General features: G+C 45.0%; 1 protein-coding gene across 1 annotated transcript; it reads left to right on the forward strand.

Moving 5' to 3' along the window:
• Positions 1-630: 630 nt before the first annotated feature.
• Positions 631-18,849, forward strand: LOC128717734 (ataxin-2 homolog). Its single transcript, XM_053811465.1, has 4 exons — positions 631-690; positions 12,530-12,860; positions 12,932-13,223; positions 17,763-18,849. Exons 1-4 carry the CDS (start codon positions 631-633, stop codon positions 18,847-18,849), a joined length of 1,770 nt encoding a protein of 589 aa, XP_053667440.1.
• Positions 18,850-22,523: the final 3,674 nt, after the last annotated feature.

Genomic DNA, 22,523 nt, shown 5'->3' on the forward strand with positions numbered 1-22,523 from the left:
CGTAATCCACTTCCCGGTTGCACTTGATTTTGTTCTGTTTCTATCGCGCAACCGTCAAACGCGGTCAATCCCGATCGGGCACCAGCACAGCGTGCCTCGAAGTCGGATTACCGCGCAGTGCAAACCACTCGCCGGGACACTTTTACCGTCTGTTACCCAACCTGCCAATCCCTGGCTACCCTTTTTGGGCCTCGACTGGTGCTCGAGGTATTTTTCTTTCCATCTGTTGTTACCGTTTTTTTTTTGCAACAACGCATTGGTTGGGTGAAAATAAATGGATATCTTTCATCGGGCACACGTACACGGAGGGGTGTTGCGCTTTGTCAGTTAGAAGCAGAGAAACAAAACGCACCCCAAAAATAAATACAAAAAAAAAAAAAACAACACAAAACAACGATCGGAACAGATCGCACCGTTTGCTTGTGCGTGCCGGCGGCTATACGATCGAGCCGCTGCCGATCCCGCGGGTGGAAAGAAAGAAAGTGGACGAAAGCATGGGAGGCTAGAAAACAGTCCCCCCCCCCCTTGATGAACCGGTGCAAAACAAGTGTCCCGAAGCGAGTGACCCAAACGGTGACGAACGACATTCGCAGCAGCGAAATTCCCGCCGGAGTTCGATTTGGAGCGCCAATGTCGGAACCGGAGCAGTGCATGGCCGAGCGAAAGGCAATCTGGGTGGCTGGGGCAAGGGTAAGGGGTGATAGGGCGGGGTTGATCATTGGATGTGAAGCAGGGAGAAACACGCGCAATCGAAGGGTTTCGTGTATGATCAATGAACAGGCCCCCCTGTGCGCAAACGAGAGAGACCGGCGAAGAAAGTGCGATCGTTCAGTGTGGAGAAATGGGAGTAAAAAGAGAGCAACCCTTAAGGAGTGTTTAAGCGTAGAATTATCTGGAAAATAATTAAATTAAATAAATTCAACACAATATGTTAGAGTGTTAAAGACAAAGAAAGATCATTATTGACAGACGATGATATTTCGCCTTAGAAGGAAAGAGACAAAGAATCAACTATACGTTTTGGTAGTCTGGTGTCATTTCAATGACATGACCAACCGTTGAAGTAGTTATTTCTTGCACAAAATTGTTGCGATAGGTAATAATGTAGGCTTAATACAATAAAAGTATTCATAAAACAATCATTGTAAAGCAGACAGTAACCTGAGCAACGAGAGGATTAAAGTAACCTGAAATGTACAGCAAACCGCACACACACCGTTGACGAAGAGCGAATTTCAAAATGATCTCAGTAGTTTCAGTAGAAGAGAAAAAGAGAAAGAGAGAAAGACCTTGCCACATACGGGACTGATTGTGCTCAGGTTGACACTGGCCGCCCTTGTTGTCGCTCGAGCAGACCAACAGCCTGCAGGGAAGCTGCAGAAACGGGGCACCAAATTCACCGGCCGACCGGGAGTAAAAGCAAAAGCGTATGAAAACGAAAGCAACAAGGGAGGGAAAAAAAATGCACGCACTCAGCCTCTTTCCTCCCCGCAAGGGGGGAGGTCCATTTCGGGGTAGGTCCGAACGCCGGTGACGCGGTGGTTGCGGTTTTGTGGTTTTGCGCGCGCCCGGAACGGATATAAATTGCTTCTGCACCCTATCGGACCGTTTTAGTTCGGTTCCTTCGGTTGGTCGGATAAAATCGTGCAACTAGTTCAAAACACAGCCACCAGCGCAATAAAAGCAATCCACGTGCGCTTTCGGTGTATGTCGGGAGGTTTTTCTTTATTTGTGCATGTGCAAGAGACTGTTGGTGCATGGTGCATGCTGTACAAACTTTGGAGTTGCTACCGGCAGGTGCATTGTTTTAAGGCTTTTAGTGTGCTTTTAAAGTTCCAATACACGAACGTATGTACATTTGATGGATAATAAGTTGGAAAAGCGTAATAAGAGCTGGTGATAAGCTGAAAGTGATCGTTGAAACAAGGGTGAGTGTGTGATTCGATTGCAATTAAGTGTAACGAGGCGCTTGCAAGACATTTGACCAACCACAAAGTTTAACGTGATAGTGAGTACCGAAAGTGCAATGATGTGTTTTATTTGTTTTTAATTTTAGACGAGACTGATCACGCCAGAACGTAGTGGTTTGGAGTGCGATACTATCAAATGTCAGTAGAATGATCAGAATGGTAAGTATTATCAAGATCTTTTTTCTATGTACAGTGAAAACAGGGAAAATGGGTATCCATTAGGTCCTTTGTGAGGCTGATTGATAGGTGTCAGGGATCATCATCATCGTGATCAGGCATTTGGAACACGTCTATCTATCGTTTCCCAATCCAGAGCGAATGTGTAAAACGAGGAATAGACGACACACAGCTTATCAGCTTTATTGTAAGAAGATTAGTCCGTTCCAGTGTTTTAGTAGTTGTACGTAAAACTCGTTACATGGGATGTTTCTTCCATGCCAAATGTGCATAAAGGGAAATGAGATAATCTGTTCGACATCGACATTAAGTTCGACAATGACAACAGCATTGTAAGTCATTAACAGTGTACATAATTTGTTGTTCATTTTATGAGGTTGATAATATTTTGGAGAACGCACTCTCTTAAACTATGATTTATCGTTGTTATGAGTACATAATGGGGATAGTTCAATGGTCAAATATTAACACTAACCGTTATATGTTAATATTAACATTGACCGAAAATGGAGACGCGTCATTCCTTCGTTTTGCCACTGCATTGTTTGGATGATGTTTGCCAACATGGGAACAAAAAACATACAAACATTCAATGCTTTCAATAGCTAATTCCCACAGAATACCTTGGAAAGATTGAGAGGATCGTTTGATTTAGAACCTTTTTCCTTGACATCAATAACTCTCCAAGATTGTTTGTTAGATTTGGGGAGAATATCGAAGAATTCCGTTAGAAGATCTTCGATATTATGGTTTCCAATTACTTCCAGGTAATGGAAGTTTACCAAAAAATACTTCCAGGAACTCAAAAACTTGGTTTTGCGAGAATTCGCTCTGTATGTTGCATTTAAATCTGCTTGTTCTACTAAAATCTCATTTTAAATGGTAGTCCCTATGAGGTAGTTATCGTTATTTGCTTTGGATGTTTTATTTTACAATTTAACATTTTACACTTAGTACAACACTTTTCACTTTTATTTGTAGTTAAATTAACTTGTACAGAAGCCACATATTTATGAAACCTAAAAGTTGATACAGTCTTTAAAAATCCCTCATTAAACTTTCATTAATTTCCATTTGCTGTATAATCGCGTAAAAAGTTTGATGTCCTCAAACAATTTAAGTCCAAAATTAAAAAATAATAAATTTTAAAATCATTATTTATTTATTTTATTTATTTCTTCCATGATGTCGGCGTTTGCCGTATTATCAACGAAGTGTTGAGTTTAAATTTTAAAATCAATCCTGTAATTATTTGTTCAAATGTGAATATTTTAAACAATTTGTATTATGTAATGATACATGAAAAAATGGTGTACCAAGTCTGTGTGACATGTTTATTTGATTCTAATAGTCATAAACAAGTAAAACAGTTGTACCAACCAACAGAAAGGCAATGGAATAAAAACTCATCAAAGTAGCTTTCAACAGGCCTGACAGGAAATCCCACAGAAAAAAAGCAAGCATTAATCGTATTCAATCACTTCGTTTAGCCTAGTTGCGTCCAGACTTTGTACCATTTGGACGAATGCCTTCCGTTTTGTTCCCCGTCACCCCGGACCGCAGCCAACACGGTGAAACGGATGGATCGATTGCACATGCCGTTTTCACTTTAATAATCAACGATCGATAATCGACCAGCATGATAAACGACCTGCCCAGGGATCTGGCGGGAGCAATGCTGGATTGGTGTAATCGAGCGTGGCGTGGATGAAGATAAGGTAATAACCCCCGTCGTGTAGGAGAGCAAAGAGAGCAACAAAAAAAAAAAACAACGCAATCGATTACACAATCCTGGACGGTGTCTGGACAGTCGCGTGTGTGGCGAGCAGGAAACTTTTGCGTCATAGACGCACCATACAGTCGCGACTGCGACGCTGCATCGGTCCGGCCAGTGTCCTTCGCATTGGCAAACCACACATTATGATCCAAATCGGCGATCGTACACTAATGTGTCTCATTTCCATTACCCGTGGGCAACGTACTGCGAGGTACGGTTTCACCATCGGCATAAAGCCATCAACCCTTTCATCAACCGATACCGAACGGTTTAGCAGCGGCAGGAGGAACTAGCAATGTAAAGAAAAAGCAAATTTTACTACCGGCTTGTTAGCATGCCGATGGTCCGGATTTGATTTTGCTCCGATCGCGGGTCGCCATCTGTCGGCGGCCTAATTTGGAGATCGGTGTCCGAAAACGTCCGAGCTGATGGTGCATGCCGCCGCATTAAGACGGTAATGCTTCAATTTCCATCCCAAGCCACCAGCCCCTAAAACGGAAAGGGAAAAGAAAAATATTGCAACTCGTCGACCGGCCGCCATTGCAGCTACGGCCGCCAAGGCCATGAGAAGGAAGTGGTTAGGGGGGAGGGAGGGGATGGGAGAAAGAAAATCTTCCTCGTTATATTTAGTAAACAAATTGCCGATTCGTTGTGGGAAGATTGGTTGCAAAAGGGGGTAAAGAAAAGTGCCAATGGCCAGATTATTTGCTGTCCGTTGTGGTGCCGCTTGGCCTCCCAATACTGTTTTGTCCTACACACTGCTTTTCCATCCACCCATTCATTGTCGATTGCATACTTCGATCCGGACCATTGATCGCTTGATCGCTTGATCGTGCCCGCTCATTCATAAGCGCGCCGGGTGAACCGACACAAACCGATAGATGAATGGGTCGTTGAAGGGGAGGGGGATCGCACCGGTGCTGGTCGATTTTCTTTCACAAATCTGTCACTCGGCGAAGAAAAATCGTGTGTCCGGTGCGCACACGGCGCGCGCAATGTTTGACCAATTACCATTTTATGCGCACCGGTGATTGGTATAATTTGAGCAAACACTTTTTAGCATCCCTTTTGTCACCTGGACACCCTGCCAGCGGTGCATCCCAGTGCGCAAGCTTTGCAACCTGCTACGAATAGGGCTTAAACGGCTCAACCCCGTTTCTTTTTTCATGCCATCTGCATGATGATAAATTGCAGTGACACGTGGTCGCAAGGGCTAGGGCTCCCTGTGGCATTGCTGCAAGCACAGGAAGAAGCGTTTTGCATATGGAAGTAAAAATTATGCTCAATCTTTCCCAGACGATCATACCCGTAGCCCCGTAGCGGATGTGAATTTGAATAATGTCTTACCCACTGCTTCTCCCTTGTTTGCAACGCCGTCCTCGAGTGCACTTCCGGCCCGTTGGTCCGCACGACCGCAAACGAGAGCAATGAATCAATAAACCAACATGCGGCAGGTTCGTTGTACACGTGTTTGTTTGTTTGTCGAATAGGAGGGAAAATTATCAGCCTATTCTGGTGCGACAGTTTTTTTTCGCGGGTTCGTCGCTGTCATTTGCTCACACGCGCATTGAAGTCTTTTGTGTACCGTACAGCAGCTGTGCGCTGTATGTACAGCAATCGGAAAGCGATTGATATGGTTTTTGTTTAAACCGTGCAGTACAATGAGTAAACTCCTTACTTGGAATAGAGTGTTCTGACGATAATAACCGACAGATGATTGAGCAGTTTAGATAATTATAAACACTTACGGCTGACAGTCTCAACATAGCTCAACACTCCAAAGGCTCATCCGACAAATGTTTGAAGGAAAAAATGTATCCACTTCCTTTCCGTACTCTCCACGCGGAGAATTGTTGCGGAATGCAATTCCATTTTTTTTGGCTCAAATCAATCAAACGACCCTCTTCAGTGAAATGGAATGAACGGAACAAAACAAAACAAAAAAACAAAAACTGTCAATCGGAAACAGCCGGCGTGTCCCTATTTAGTGTGCGAATCGAAGGGAAATTAGTTGTTTTGTCGATTTGCGTGCTTGCGTGTTTCCCCCTAGGAGCGCACGTTGCTTTCTACCCATCCGCCACAACGGGGTGTGTGATTGCAGCCAGCGGGACCCATTCCCATTTCGGTGCGCAAGATAGTTAGCGGATTTAAATGGCCATCCGGGGACGGGGTTTTTTTTTTTAAATGACGCGCATACATACCTCTTTCACTGTCCCCGGGAATGATTTGTTCTGGTGGTGAAAATAAAAAAAAAAATAGGTATATTGCGAAAGAAAGAGGAATGAAGCGATCCAAACGGAAGGTGCGATTGAGACTTGTGTGTGGAATGTGTTGATTCATCCTTTCGGACCAGATTGCAGCGGTAATGGGTATTCGGTGGGATGATTAATCGTTGGGACGGTCACCCCGGTGGGGGGGTGGGTGGAGGAGTAGCAAAGGAAGCGACGTGGATATTATGCTTTTAAAGTGAGCTTTACACGCACCAAACGGAGTGGCTTTTATTGCTTGTGACACTAATGAGCGTATTGCCTTTTATGTGCGCGGGGTTAATTGTATGCCGGGGTTTGTTCTTAGGCCAATGTTTTAATTCCTTTACACGCTCCACGTACCGTTTCATTCAGGAGATTTGCAAAACGAAGCGGTCATTAATCAAAAGTCCTTCAAATACAAAGAAATATAATTGTCATTCCTTCCTTGAATTCCTTCCTTGCTTGAAGTCCCCCCGAGCAAGTACAAGAATGCTCCGCGCTACGGATAGAGCAATGTTAAACCACTAGAAAGTAAGCTTATCAACAGTGTTGCAATGTTGCTACACTTTGGTTGTGCATGAAATGCAAAAGAAAAAAAGAAACACATTAAAACGCAACCTGCCCCGAACCGGTGACCCAACCGCTGCGCAAGCGTCCGGTTCGGTGGCGCAACTTTGTGTGTGCGTGCGGAATGGGCAGCCGGACACGGCCACGACCGGACACAGGTGACAGTACAAAATGCTTCCTACCTTACAGCTTGTGCCGATGCGCCGGTCAAAACAAAACGGGCAAATGAGGAAATGTGTGGAGCGATTATTGCAAAACTGTGATCATAAAAATTACTTCACAGTGCGTCGATCCCTTTTTCTGTGCGGCTTTTTTTCCATTCTTCTCTATCTAACTATTCCGCAACCCTTCACACGCCGCACTGGCTGGGCGACCGGTCCGTCCAGACCGAACCGATGGTCCTGGAGTTCAACGGCAAAGCTGCCAGTGCTTCCTTCCGTCCTTCTACCGGGTATGGCGTTTCGTCGTAACGGACGGGTCCAGTTTGTCTGTGGACAGCTCGCGGACAGGTTTCGGACAGACCGGTGATGAAAATACTTACGGAGAGGAAGAGAGAGAGAGAGCGAGAGATGCCAACAAAAAGAAAAAAAAACAACCACAAATCAGAGTACGTTCGGAACAGCGACGGGTGAAGAAAGTACACTTTCTGTACTACTCCTTGTGGTCCGGCGCTTGCACTCAAAAAAAAAAACCCACCCGACGACGGTGCATGTGGTGCGTTCGGTGGCAAACACACAAAGGCTGCCACATCGGGCGGTGCGGTCAACCTGCAAGCCCAGTAGCCCTTACCTCCACCGTGTTGCGAGAAGGAAGGAGTGTTGGGGTCGCTATAGCAACAAAGATCTACCACAGTGGAAAGGCCGGCTGGAGATAAGCGCGAAAGAAACACGATCGATCGATTGACTTTGGTTCGTAATTCCTGCACCAAAACCCAACGGCACGGGCAAACAAAAAGGGCGAACAAAATGCGGCTGGCGCAGCTTTTGCTGTCTCACTCGCACACACCGGTCCCGGGGTGGTTGCGATTTTGTAAACCACTTCTGGTTGAGATTTTATATTTCTTCCTGCTGTTGTTGTTGTTGTTGTGAAAGTGAAAGTGGTCCAAAATCGGACCTGGGCATTCTTGTTCGGTGCGCGTTGATCGATTCGGTTGCGCACGGTTATCCTTCTTATCAGCGTTGGCCACCGGTTGACCTATGCCTGTGTGGAAAGCAGGTGGGGTGGCTGAATTTATCGACCATTTCATAGCTTAAATCTACTTTATTCTGTTTGACGTTTGAACTTCGTGTCGCTTGATTAGAGAGAGAGAGAGTGAGTGAGAGAGGACTTGGGTGTGGAGCTTGCGGAGGAAGGTGTATGAAATCTATAATTTATGGTCCAACCGGAATGGTGTTGGAAATTTTGCTAAACACTTCGCCTGGCAAGCGTTATGTTGCACTTCCCCGGAGCTGTTGAAATAGCAACCCAAAATTGCCATGTAATTTGGCGTTGTTAATCAAACGGAGATAGGAGTTTCATGATATGTTAAGGAGTACATTATGGCGGTATGTATTTTTTTAAAGGTTTCTTATTGTTTAATCCAACTAGAGGATTGTTTTTTCGTCTTAACCGTGGACTTTACCGGATAATCGAATCATACGGATAATCTCCTTTCGGTGGTAGATATTAGTGAATATGTTAAGTGAGGTTTTTTTAAGTGCACGGGTTTATTTTATATTGTGAGGTTATGTTGCGAAAGAAATTTGTAGTTTTTGTTGGAATTTGAGTATATTGCATCATGCCTTATTGTACTTTTTCCTCCATCATTGGTTCAATATGTCAAATCGTCCATGGAAATGTCATATCGTAGCAGCACGGATAATCCGACACCTGGTTAAATGTCACCCGGATGATCGACATTCCACTGCAGTAAGAATTCCTGATAAAGATATCTCTCTTGCGGATTTGCAGTTACGCGACACTTGAGTTACGTGAATTTTAAGATTATTATTATTTTTATTATTACAATAATGAATTATGTATAAAAATGACTCAAATTGTACTATTCTCAATTTTGAATGCGCATCGTAAGGTGCAAATAAGTATCCGTTTCCTCAATATGCAATATAAACGATGATGTAAAGAGATCGATGTGCACAAAAATTCGAGTAACGCGAACTTCTCTCGCATGCATTATTTGCGTAACTCTTACCAGAGTTACCAAGAAATACACAAAACTTAACTTTATAGCTGGAACTTGCAATTTGGAAAGCTTTATTTACGGCTTAAAATTGATATTTTCAGCTCAAACTTCTCGCTTTGCACCTGTCAAACTGGTGTCACAAATTATACAATCTCCATATTATAAGTCGCTAGATGGCCTTCACTTACATTTCTACACCAGATCTCCTCATAAAGTACCATTAAAACCACTCGCATCAACCATCTTAGCGTCCTGTGTTGCATCCTTTCGCTTGTTTCGTCTTTTACCACCATCGCGACGGAGCTTCCATTTTCACTCGTAATCATACGCCGCTGAGCGGTTTCTGGTGCTTTCTTTAGGTTTCTCAAAACGGCCATTCCCATCGTCCATTACCAATCAACCCCAATTCTCATCGTTAACTGTTTGCGCTTAAAACCTGGTGGTTTATGTCCTGTTTTTGAGGCTTTGTTTATTTTGTTTTGTATACCGGTGTAGGTTGATACGCTGAGGCTAATGGGTAAAACCTGTTCGCGTTTACCCTTTCTTTGCTGTGCAATTTCTTAGCGGAGTGAAATGGGTAAAACGCAGCATCGAGACGTTGTTCACATAAGCAAAGGGGATCAGCGTTATATTTCGATCGACTTTCATAGTAACGCGGTCTCTTGAACTAACCCGAAATCATACCTTTACTTGTCCAGAAGAGCCTACGTAACGGACGGGGCACCTGGGTTTGCTTCCCTTTGCCTTGCATTTCTTGTACACACTGGAAGGATTGTACGCTATGCTGTAATTCTGTATGTCCCGCTGATCACGTGGGCTTCATTCGGTGCGATTATGTTTTAACATGATGTATTTTTGTTGCTTTACTCTACCGATTTGATTGTACGCTTCATGCCGCTCGTTTGCTTTCATTTTTACGGTCGAAGGTGAAATGAAACCATTGTTTATATTTTCACCACACCCGTTCTTACGCACATACGGGACACACCACGCGCACACGTGTAGCAGGAGGCCCACCCGTGTCCCTTGTCGGCTAAAAATCCGCTCCAAATTTGGCTAACGAAGGAAGCTGAGAGAGGGCGTACACGGATTTACAATGCCGGTTGCTGGAGTTATGACGCACGCGAGTGGCCCTTTTGAGTGATGCCTTTCTATGCGAGCGGTTCGCGTTGACATGGGTGCGAGCAACAAGTAGCGATCAACTGGTTTTCGGCGCTGGTCGGTCGGCACGGAAACAATGTTGGACTTGCTACAGCGCCAGGGATACCTGAGCGCGCCGCAGTCGAACCTCACCGGAAGCGTGGTTGTGTTTCATGTCGTTTTAATTGGTTATCGCCTGCATGGAATGTTTACGACAGGCCGGTGCGTGTGTGTGTGTATGTGTCCGTGTATATGTACCTGAATGGAATTGCTTCATCACAAGGGTGAGAGGCAATCCATTTTCTGCTGTTGTAAGCCGATTGTTGTATGCTGGAGTGTTTTTATGCGACATCAAAAGAAAGCAGTACAATGTATCATGGGGTTGAACATCTGAATTGATTTATTTACCATGAAATTATGTTCGTTGTTTATGAACCTGTGGACAAGGAGTTCCTCCTGTTTAATATGAATTTGATTGAAGAAAATGTTATGAAGATATGCTCAAACAATTGAACAAACGTTTAGATGCCGTAGGCAGTTTTTAAGTCGATAACGAATCTCATGATAATTAGGACTGGACTTTTTTGAAAAAATACACATTTTTTTGTACAAAGTTTACAAAACGTAACTGTATCATTTGAAGTGGACCAGGCCTTATTTTTCAGAAGATTGATCCACATTTTGTGAAATATAAATGAATATGAAAAAAGCATAGCGTGTATCGCGTTTATACTTTCGAGTTTGTTTAGCTGAAGGTATCCTTATCGGCTTTACACTATCAAGTGGCACAATTGTGCTATTATGTGCTGCGATTTTTCTATAGCTTATGCTCTTGTCGTATCGTTTAGTTGCCATCTGTTTAGCGTTTGTTTCCATTGTCGCGTAGCCGATTGTTTTTCCATTTTCCACAGTAAAATGTACAGTACTGGCACTACAGTTTTGCCTTTGATTTGTCAAATACCAAATGATAAATCAAAACAAGGAGCGGTAAGCTTATGAAAGTGAAGAGTGGACATGTGGCCGTCTCTGCACAGAAGGATACATTTATGTCCCACAAAATAGAAGAAGAAGTTGTGAGTTCTAGTCATAGATCACCACTGATCTCCGCTGATCGGCATTCAAACGATACTTCGATTTCTACACTACTATTAACGCCAAGAACATCTTTAACAAACCCTGCAACATCATATTAACATCCTTAAAAACCCTGCATATTCGTATTTCCTGTTGTAACAATTAGAAACCCTGCAATTTCTTAACGCAATGGAAATATAATTTAATATAATTAACTGACAATTCCACAACCCAATCAAAACTCTAAAGATCTTACCGTGAATACGACAATAAAAGCTTTGTTTAGCCAAAATAAGAAAATAACATAATTTAATTGACTGCTACTCACAGCAATTAGTTGTTTTTTTTTTAATTGTTTTCATTAGGGTTATGCGCTCGTTTAAGCATATCGTTTCTAATAACCTATAACGAAACGAAGACAATCACGCACCCGTTTTACCAACCCATTGAATGCTGGTTTCATTCCAGTGCGTAAAAACAACTCACGCTCGATAATACACAAATTGCACGTCTGGATTAACTAATAACCCTGCCTTCAATAGCACATTTTGTACGTAATCTAATCGTACCATCTAACAATCTGCATCTTCACGATCTGCGCCATGATCATCATCGTTATCCTGATCACTGTCGCGTCAGCGTGGTGTGGAAACGGGGTTGGACGTTTGAGTTGCATCCGCAACTGCACGCTTCGGTTCCCCGCCGAACAATCACCGTCAGCGATTTAACACCAGCTTAGTGCCGTGATTGGTATAGTTTAAATTTGTTTCCCTTCTCTCTCGCTTTGGCATTCTTTTCCTTCTCCTTCGTATCACATTTTTCCAACCCCGTTCAACCCTGCTGAGCGGAACTACCTTCATCATGGGTCGACGCGTGTGTCACGTTGTCACGTTGAAGGTTGTTCGCGCGGGGTTGTCCTCCGTCTATTACCATAACAGCACAGGACCGTGTTGTTTGCTTGCGAAGCTGCACACAACCGACCGAGTGAGTGTTATTTAATTTTCCACTTTCTTTTTACCCGGCGGGGCTTTCCAATTCTACCGACGCGCAACCGGTTCGCGACCAGTGTCAAGGCGGTGGTTGCGGTCGCTCCGGATCTGCGCACTAATCACTCCTTAAATGCACTATTTAACGTGCCGAGGGTCCGTGGTTAGGAATGTGTGCAGTGCACTTTTCGCGTCACCAGCTGGTCTGCTGCTGGTCCTCGCTCTGTGTACATTACGAGCGCTACGACTGCTTTTTTCTCCATCGCATGTACGCATCGGGCTCCGTCCGTTGTGTTGGCTGCGTACGTGTTCGCAAGTTCGCCATCGTATGTCGAGCGCCCGACAGTATGCAATGCGGTGTACAGCAAAGCTCTCATTTGGTTCGTTCATTTTGATTCCACTTTCAGGTGCGCCTAAATATGATCGTTTGGATTGGCTGCTGTGCCTGTTTGCTGCTGCAGGCCCCATGGGTGGTGGCGGCCGGGCACGACCCACCGCCCGGGAACCGACCCATCCAGCTGGAAGACATCGAACGGGACAACCTCAACAGCGAGCGGCAAGTGTTCAAAAAGGAAGCGATCGCTCAGCAGCAACAGCACGGTGCTAGTTCGACGCAAAGCAACAATCACTACACCGTGCAGATACAGCACCATCCGGGCAGTGCCGCCGGTACGCACAGTTCCGTCAAATACGTAACGCCACTTCCGGTTCCGACGCAGACGCTCAGTTACACGAAAGGTATTCGTACGATCGGTACAACCGATTGGAAATCACCATATGGTACTAATTCATCTACGTTATTGTTTTAGATCACGGCGTACCACAACAGTACGTCAGCATCCCGCAACAGCATCAGCAACCGTCCCATCATCAGCTCCACCAACAGGTACCGCAGGTGCACGAGGATCACTCCACCTACACGGTTCCTTCCCGCCAATCACTGCTGCAGCCCGTCATCGGTGGAGGCGCACCGGCCTCCCCCTATCTGACACCGCAACCGCAGTACGTTTACGTGCAGGCCCGGCCCCAGCAGTTGCCACAGTATGCGGCCGACAACAATCTGCCCCAATCGCTGCTACACATCCTGCCACAAAACTCGCAGTAAGTGTGGTGGCTCACAAGGGGTTGTCCGTTTAGCAGTGCAATTAGCAGCACACAAAACCACTGTTAAGGGGGTTTCGTTTAGAAAATGGTGAAATTAGTGTTGGATGTAGTCCTGCAGTCATCAAGGTCGCGATCACACACAAATCGATGTCAGTGTCAGTGGAATCGCGTGCTGAGAGTGCCGTCTCAATAATGGCATGATGGGTTTTAAATTTATTTCCTTCCTCTTTTGGTATGTGGCGATAAAATGTTTCCTTCATCTTGCTTCCGATATCCTTGACCATTCGCCTTACCTTTAGCTGATCACTTTACCTCAGACGCTAAGATCGACGCTTCCCAGGAATATTATGCTCATTTTGTGACAATGTTTTATGTTGCACAAATTGCGTGTTTCAATTTCCTGTTTCGCTTCGTGCGTTAATGTCCTTTCGCCGTCCCAGATCACAATCGCATGCCTCCGGTAACATTGGTAATCGCGGGCCCATTAGTTTACGATACAGTACGTTTAATTGCTTTTTGAGTAAAACCGTTCCGTACACCATGTGGGTTCCATGCAAACGCGATACATTACGTCACTGGGCCAGCGGTGGAAGCTGTTGCGGCTTGCGCTTAAGTCAATATTTTCCCATGCACTTGTGGGGGTAGTGATGCGGGTTTACGATGTGCACGGCTACAGATCGGTGTTGATAAATATTTGTGTGTGGTTTAAGCGATTACAAACGGACCGATTGTCATGATGGACGATTGGAATGGAACCCAATTTTTTTTTGTTCGGGGTTGTTTTCAAACATGTTAAGTGCGTGTTCGTACACTTTTGCTACTTGGGAGCGAGTGCCCACTCTAAGAAAGATTAATGTAAGTGTGCGGAAAATGTTTAAAACTTTATAACATTGTTTCCCAAAACAAAAAAGCTTCTTGTACTCCGTACGCTTTTGCATAACGAACTGGAATTGGAAACGGTAATAATGAGACAAATTAACTGACAGTAGTATCACATTTGCTTACCGGTTATTTTAATGGTGTTTGAAGCCAGCAAAGGCGGCGTATTAAAATTTTTATTGCGGGAATTAAAATAAATTATTAAATAAAAACTCAATATACACCATTGAACCCCGATGAAAACCTGTTCCACTCGAGGCGGGTAATGTTAATGACATGCAATAAGAAAAATGTTGGGAGTGTAAATAAATTTCTAAAATGTAAAACTGCCGCCATAGTGTGTGTGTGTGTGTGTACACACACGGTGTACGTTGGTGGTCCGGGACTCACCTTTTACTTTTGGTCCTGCTTGCAGTGAGTCCCTACCGTCGTGGGTTACCAGCATTAATTGCTTCTTCGATTAAACGGTTTTATTGTGCTGTGTGCGAATGGAAATTAATCATCCATTGTTTTGGCAGACGAATACGCTTTAACCACAATGCGTGTGCGTAATTGGAATCATTTGTCGTTTGCCGTGTACTTCAAAAGGGATTAGACGAAACAGATCGATACACGAATGGACTATTTCATCTTTCCATCATTGCGTAATGGTACGATCGGAGTTGAACGTTTCGCTTACGCTAATTCTACTTTGAGCTTGTGTTTATGATCTAGCTTTATGATGAATCGCCGCGTCCCGAAGCTCCCGGTTCAGTAGCTAATGCCACTGAGTGGGGTTTATTTATGATACGTACGAGTACGGCCACAAGTACCAATCGAGTGAGTGTGTACGATCAACCGAAAGGCAATGCTACGAATTTCATCCGATCGAGAAGCGGCTTTGCGTGTTGATTGATTGATCGCATTTCACCACCGATCGAACGAGCGCGTCGGCTCGCGGGCTTTGTTGATGGAGAAGCGAAAATAAAACAACAGCAAAAAATGGCAAGTCATTTATCGTGTGAGATTTGCTTCACTCGTCGCATCCATAAATCGATTTATTGCTGGTGAAACCATCAACCTCCGGCGGCTGTTTATTATTTGTTTCGTGGTGCGTGATTTGTCCGCATGTGGCTGTGTTGTGTTTTTTTTTTTTTGTGTTGTTCAAATGACCATCGGGATGATGCTTTGTGGTGAAAGAAGGAAGATTTGCCCTTTTTCATCTTTTTCGTTTGGCAAGAGTGACAGATTGGGAGCATCGTTCGAACCGACGGGAAGGTTGTGCGTTTGATTGGCTAGTTTGATGAAAAAATCGCATTGGCTAGCGGTGTATTGCGTAATGGAACCCCAATAAGGAACCAAACATTGGGTGGGTAAAACTAAAAACACGCTAAACTCGCGAGCAGATGTTAGCAAAGTCTGCTAATAATGTAAAATTTGAGAGAAAGGATCTTTGTTTTGTTCTTCTCGTCTAAAGTTGGTTAGCAAAGTGGTTGTTTTTTTTTCTATTTCCCCAAAATAACCCATCGTTTAACGGAACGGTTGGAAATCTTGCCGAAAGTGAAATGAACCCGAATCCGGCCCATTCGCTTCGAGGCAGACAGCGGCGGTCTTAACCAACGCCCACGGGTCCAAAACCATCGTAAGCTCCATTTTACCAAAATTAACCATAATTACCCTCAACCCCTCAATCCACGCCGAGGGACCGAAACCGAAACCGGAGGCAACCTACCCCGAGCGAGCGATTGCACCATAAACGAGGAAAAACGATGATCATAAAATAAATAGCTCCAGCTGTGGTACGGCACACCAAACCGGACGGGTTCAATTGCGGACGGGGGTTTATTGGTGTCATTAGGAGGAATCAGTGGCTGCATCGTAGGTGCTAACTGGCACCTAAATTCGTTCTGTGATGTTTTTTTTTTCTCTTCTTCTTTGCTTTGCACCTTTCTATGCGAGAGGTGCAAAGAGGGCGTCTATCATAACCGAGCGAGCGCGACACAATGGAAGCATTTCGCTACGGTCACGGTGTGCTGTATTAGGCCATGTTAATGTAATGTTGGCGTAATTTCATTAGAAAAGCACCAACCCCTTCTGTATAGGCTGGGTAATCGGGGCTCCGGAACGCGTTGATTTGTCACACCGTCCCATCCGTGTGTACACCAGTTCCACCATCTCGTTATGCATTTGAAGCATCCCGGTGTTAACGAGTGGTGCAGTCATGATGTTTCATCGTGAGGTGTTTTGACACCTTAGTAGAACAATAGACATCCACTGGGGGGATGTCATCCGCTCAGCAGCGAGCTACTTAAGCTTGTGTCAAAACCGGGTGACACTCGTGAACGGTGCAATGAGTAACAAATACACTTACCCAATCGTCACGGTGCCAGGATTAAACACAATTGCTCACCGCTAACTTCCGATTCTTGGTTTGCGCTAAGCGCGAAAACGGCTCTTACTTAACTCTCAAATTAAGCTGTCATTTTTGTGCAAAATAAGACATTTGATAGCTTCGATGTTATGACATGTGGTTTGAGGTTATGTGACAAGTGGTTTGCTAGTTGAATACATCAACAAAAAACCTAATATAATCTCGGTTTATTAGTCATACATTTTGCGAAAGGAGCTAATAAAAAAAAACAGTGCTATGTTTTTACAGTGAGAATCTTCTCAAACTTGGGCTGTGCTGCGCTCACTTCCATTTATGGAGTCATTTGAATAAAAAGGTTCGTCGTCTAATTTAATGTGGCGTTCAGCTCTTTCCTATTCGTGCTGCGCATCCAGCTGCAATGGCAAATAAACAAGCGGTCTATGCAGATGACGGTGGCCGGGTGTAATCGTGCCGGTCTCATCTCTGCCCGGAGGAGAATAATTAAAAGTTTGCAATTACAACCCGCTGTTTGTGTGTGTGTCTGCTCTAATTATTGCCAGTTTCAAAAAGACGGCTCTGGAGGAGAGCAACAAAAAACGCCAACACTCACCGTGTAGCTTTTCCCGATCCGTTTGTAAAGTTCGTACGAGTTTATGTCAGCTGCAGATAGCCGACACGCTTCCGCTCATCTTTAGTGCATGGTTTGTGTTTTTTTTTTCTTGTTTTGCTCTTTTAAATCGCTCATCGCTCGGCGTATGTTTAGCCGATATAACCGTCCATAGTGCTGCATCTGCACTGGGCGGGTTGCACTTATCTGAGTTTCGGTCTACATTCATCCACCGTTCATAATGGACACTCTACAGGTGGATAGCAAAAGGAAGGATGACGTAATTGAGGTGCTTGCCAGATTGGTGCTCGGTTTGGGGATCTTGCATCTTGCTTTGCTTTTGCTTCCTCCGCGATCAAGACGGCGGCGTGGATGCATTTGTAGCTTGTGGTATTTTTGGAGCTTTGGGTTTGAAATTTAAATGTTTGTAATCTGTACTCTACATTCCACCGTAAGTGGACGTTGATAGAAACTCTAAATATTTGATAACAATTCGTTCCGATTGATTTGTATTTGATGCGCTCAGTTTATCTCATTATATGCTTTGTTTATCGCTTTAAGAAGCTGCTAAGCAACCGTAACTTAATTAGTACCACTTGTGTCTGAGGTTTGCCGTTCTGCGGAGCCGAAATTATGCAAATCTGGTCTAAAACAAGATATTCATTTTCCCGTTTCATTTCGTGTTGCTACCCCGTTCCAGAGCTTATATCATGATTCCGACGCCATACTACCAACAGCAACCACAGCACATCCCATCCACTCCAACCGGTCCAGCCCTGCCGTCTTTGGCGCCGGCACCATCATCGACACCGCCCCATTCCGCCCAGCAGCTGGCCGCGTATGTCAACGACCCGGACAACCACATCCAAACCTACTCTCACGGTGAAACTGGAGCACATTCACCGGGTACGGTTGGTCCCTCGACGGTTCAGCCTACGCCACAACCCGACGTCGTGTACGCAGCGTCCTCTACACCTGCCCCACCACGCCACCAGTCACCGTCGGCGGAGTTTTCCATCGTGAAGAGTGTGGAGCAGCCGGTCTACTTCTCACACGACCTTCCACCTGCGCAACCGAGCAAGCATCCCCAGCTAGGGGACGGTCCGCATCACTTCGGTGCACCACAGTTACACCACCCGACTGGAAGACCTTTCTTGCCCCATGCTCCCCCGCAGCACCTTCACCATCATGTCGCTCCCGCAGTACCTTACCCCACATACGTACAACCGCACGGACACGCATCTGCCGGTCCGACCCACTCATTAGCCCCACAGTTCTACCCATCACTGACCCATCCTAACAACGGAATATTGAACTACTTTGGCGTACAGCATCGTCCACCTACCAGTCTGCTTGACTCGTACGTACCATCCTCGCTCCAGCTTGCTAAAGCGCCACTCTACACAACGAAGTTGACGCCGCACGCATACGGTTCAGCTCACCAACCGTTCCACCATGCACATGCCCACCACCAACGGCCGGTACACTTCTATCAACCGGGCGTCCCGGTATATCCGTTGAATCCACTCCACACAACCGTACTGCAACCGGCAGGACATGCACAACCCTTACATAGCCCCAGCCACACACAGCCACTCCTCGGACAGATCCCAACGGGGCCGGCCACAGCACCCGGGTACAACACGATCGCCTATTCCGTGCCGCTTGCCTACACGAAAACATCCGCACAGTATAAACGGTCGCCGGGTTTGTTTAGTGTGGCGGGTTTTGTAAAACCGTCCGGGTTGGCCACGACCAAACTGCAACCGGCGAAGCAGTTCCAGTAGGAGAGACACTGCGGTCGGCCATAGTCGTTAATTTATTTAGCTGATAGAATAAACATTGTTGCGAGAATTGTTGTTGAATATTGGGGGTGTTTTTGCGGCTTTCTGGACAAAATGATGATTAGGTAACACGTCCGAAAAACTATACTTTACGTCAGCATAGATAGGTCTAATCACGCAGTCCGATGGCGGTCCAAGCGCGTAGTCCAATGGCGGTGTAATTGCGCATTCCGATGGCAGGTTACCGGATTCCCGATAACAGCCTTAACGGGCTGCCCGATAACTTCCTTAACGAGCTGCCCGATAACAGCCTTAACGGGCTGCCCGATAACATCCTTAACGGGCTGCCCGATAACATCCTTAACGGGCTGCCCGATAACATCCTTATCGGGCTGCCCGATAACATCCTTAACGGGCTGCCCGATAACATCCTTAACGATTTAGGTAGATCGGTCTCTGCTCTTCCTCCGTATGAGTCTAGTTGTCGGTTATTAGGTGCTGGATGATTAGGTAAAGAGATTATTGGATTCTCTGCAAGACTGCCGTTCCTTCGTTCAATCCGTCTTTATAGTTCCCTACTCCTCGATCACCTAGATGGTTCCGCGCTGCTCTCCTTTATTAATTTTTATGCTCTTACTCGCTCTCTCTGCCTCCGCCCACCGTTAACTATATCCACTAGGCGCTCAGCGGTTGATCGTAATGACCTTTTACATCGTGCTGTTATTTGCTTTGTTCTTGTATTTCATCACTTTGATTTTAACTTCTCGATAGCCTCCTTCCATGCTAGGCTTACTTTCCAAAGTTAGGGTTCAGTTGTTAGATCCATTGCCGTTGGGTTCTGATATCTGTAGCCAGAAGCAAGACAATTCTAAATAATTTTAAACAATAAACAAACAATCACAAACAATGACATTTCTCAAAAGACCCATCGCTAGCACACAACATGGGATGTATTTCTACACTGCAAACATTACCGCACATAACTTCATTGTTTGTGTGCTTATTTTTTGCAATAAACGAAAGGATGAGCTTATTGCTTCGGTGCGATCTACGATTATCGTAAACGCTGATAACCGTTGTGCAAACACTGCTCATTTGCCGCAATAATAAATGCCAACCGTGGCGTTATGCGCACATCGTAAAAGTGTGAAACGCGCCCAATTGCATTTAATCACCGTGCTGCGTCCCTAGATCACGCCGATATGATCCATGTTTGGCGATCAGCGCACGGGCCCGTGTGTAATTGCTTTACGATATCAACCAACCGCCCGGTCCGAGTAACGTCCCCGTTTGCGACTGACTTTCCACTCTGTGACGCGTTTTAATGGCGTGTGGCTGTATGTGTTTTTTTTTTGTCGTTCGCTAGTGTTTTGTCGCGAAGAATTATCGGCCCTGGTCGTAGATCACCTGACGTTCTTATGCAACGCCGCCCATTCCACGCGGTCGCGCAATATCTTCGCGTTGTAATATGCAGGCCGAGTGTTTGTGCGAACGATTGGTCCCGCCATGGTCGAAGAACGTTGATGCGATCGCGTGGGTCAAACCGGGATCTTCCATAATCTCGTAAGTACATCGCATCTCGTTGGAATGATCGTTATGGTGTGCCTTATTTTTCCCCCCTTTTTCGCACACATTTCCTCAAATCGGCTATGGCTTTTTTGTGCTTTTCATAGCCTTTTTTTTCGGGCACTTTCGCCTGTCATCCATCCTCATATTTCGCCACAAAACCGTTTAATTGACCACCCTCTTGAGCGAGGTGGAAGGTGAACCCGTGGGAAGTGGGTCCACTGTTTGCGTACCTCTATGGCGAGTGGTGGAAACAACGAAAGAACATCGGTACAAATCGGGAACAAGATTTGAACCCTATTCAATCATAAACTCTTTTCCCATCCTTTTCCTCTCCGACAAACGAAAAAAAATCCCGCACTCATAATGTCATAATGGGAAGGGTGAAAAAAAAGAAACGAACCTCAAGATACACGATAAGCGCAAACATTTACGGCCAAGACACTGTCGGTGACGGTTTGTAGCGTGCTGAATGGGGAAGAAATTTGAATGAATAATTTTATTCACATTATTTTCTCACCCATCACCCCCCATTAGGTGACCTGAAGACATTTGAAAAAATCGCGATTCACAACTGATGCTGGGGTTTCAGTTATGATTTGCAAAATGAAAATTGTCACAAAAAGTGAACGGAGTAACGAAAAACGAAAACAAAAAAAAATGGCACGCAAATGCAAGCCATTTATCAGATATTCCCGAGCCGAAGGAAAAGATGCATTGCAAAATGTGTTTGATAAGAAAGTAATGAATTCACTGACAAAAAACTGCTTAATTTTGACGCTTTAAAATGGTATTTTGTGTTGAATTTATAAGTAACACTTGATAGTTTATTTTTGTCCGAACTTAAATCCATTACCGCATACAAAGAGGGCACGAACGGTATGTAAAACACCGTCCACAAACTAGAGCAACGTTGCAAAAATGACTTAGTTTATGTTGAAACGTTCCCAACACCGATCTGACCGCACCGGGTTGCGAGGTGACTTAACATTAACCCTAACGCAACGCGATTGACTTATGGGCAGGGAAAATCGAAACTACCACCCAATGGGTTACTCCAAAAATCAATTTACCGCCGTAAACATTCACCATCTTTAGCCATCAGTGCGCATGCGCACCCTGTATTTAAACGGCCCCAGAAACAACATGTGTTTCCCAATAGACGAAACCGTTTCCACCGCCTGGCCGAATGCACAGTCGAAAGGAAGCGAAAGCAAATGGATGGATATGGACAGCAAAAAAAATAAGCTAACATCTTCATTCCCTGGTCTGATTGATCAGCGTTTGGCGGTTGCAGCTAGGTGTTAGTAAACATAACCTACAAAGCCGCACGATGAGCTTATGGAAAATAGCCAAACCGTCCCGTCGATCGATTTTCGATGGAGAGATGAACGCACCGTACGTTTTTGGATGGGAAATGGCTTACCCTTGAACCGGATTTTGGAAGGCCATGCGAGGAAATGCGTGGAAATGTACTGAACTGAAAGATGGATCCTAGCGCAAATAAGAAGAAACCTCGACCTGATGGTAAAGGGAAGATATTAGATTTTTTTTCATACGATGAATTATTCAACACTTACCACCGGAGTCGTCGAAGGTCAGGAAAAAAAGTCTGCTCGATCGGGGTCTGCGCATTGACCTGCCAATTGATGATGACATAACGATTTGCTGACCGTTAGGTGACTGCAATTATCGTGCCTTGTTGGCATAATTATCTATCGGTGTTGATGTTCTAGCATGTGCACACGTGGACGGCTTCACGTGGCCTTAGGATGGTTTTGTTTTTGCAAAGCGTGATTTTAAAATATGCACTGCAGTGTCTGTGGAACTGATTCACCGTTCGCCACACGGGACACTTTTCAACGGCAATTATTTATATCCGGTGTGCGGTACAAAGCGTTAACTTCTTGGAACTGCGCCCTTGCACGAACTCGTTTCGGTAACAATCATGTTTATTTTCGAACGGAATTAAAACATTAACATTGGTTGCTATTAACGACGAGCACCAAGCGCCTGAAGATATGCAATAAATGAAGTTTGTTTTCAAATCCCGCCGCAACCAACCATCAAGGAGCTTGGTTGGAAATTAAATTTGCACCAAATGCGAGTTC

The sequence above is a fragment of the Anopheles marshallii genome, chromosome 2 (assembly GCF_943734725.1).
Source record: "Anopheles marshallii chromosome 2, idAnoMarsDA_429_01, whole genome shotgun sequence".
NCBI lineage: Eukaryota > Metazoa > Arthropoda > Insecta > Diptera > Culicidae > Anopheles > Anopheles marshallii.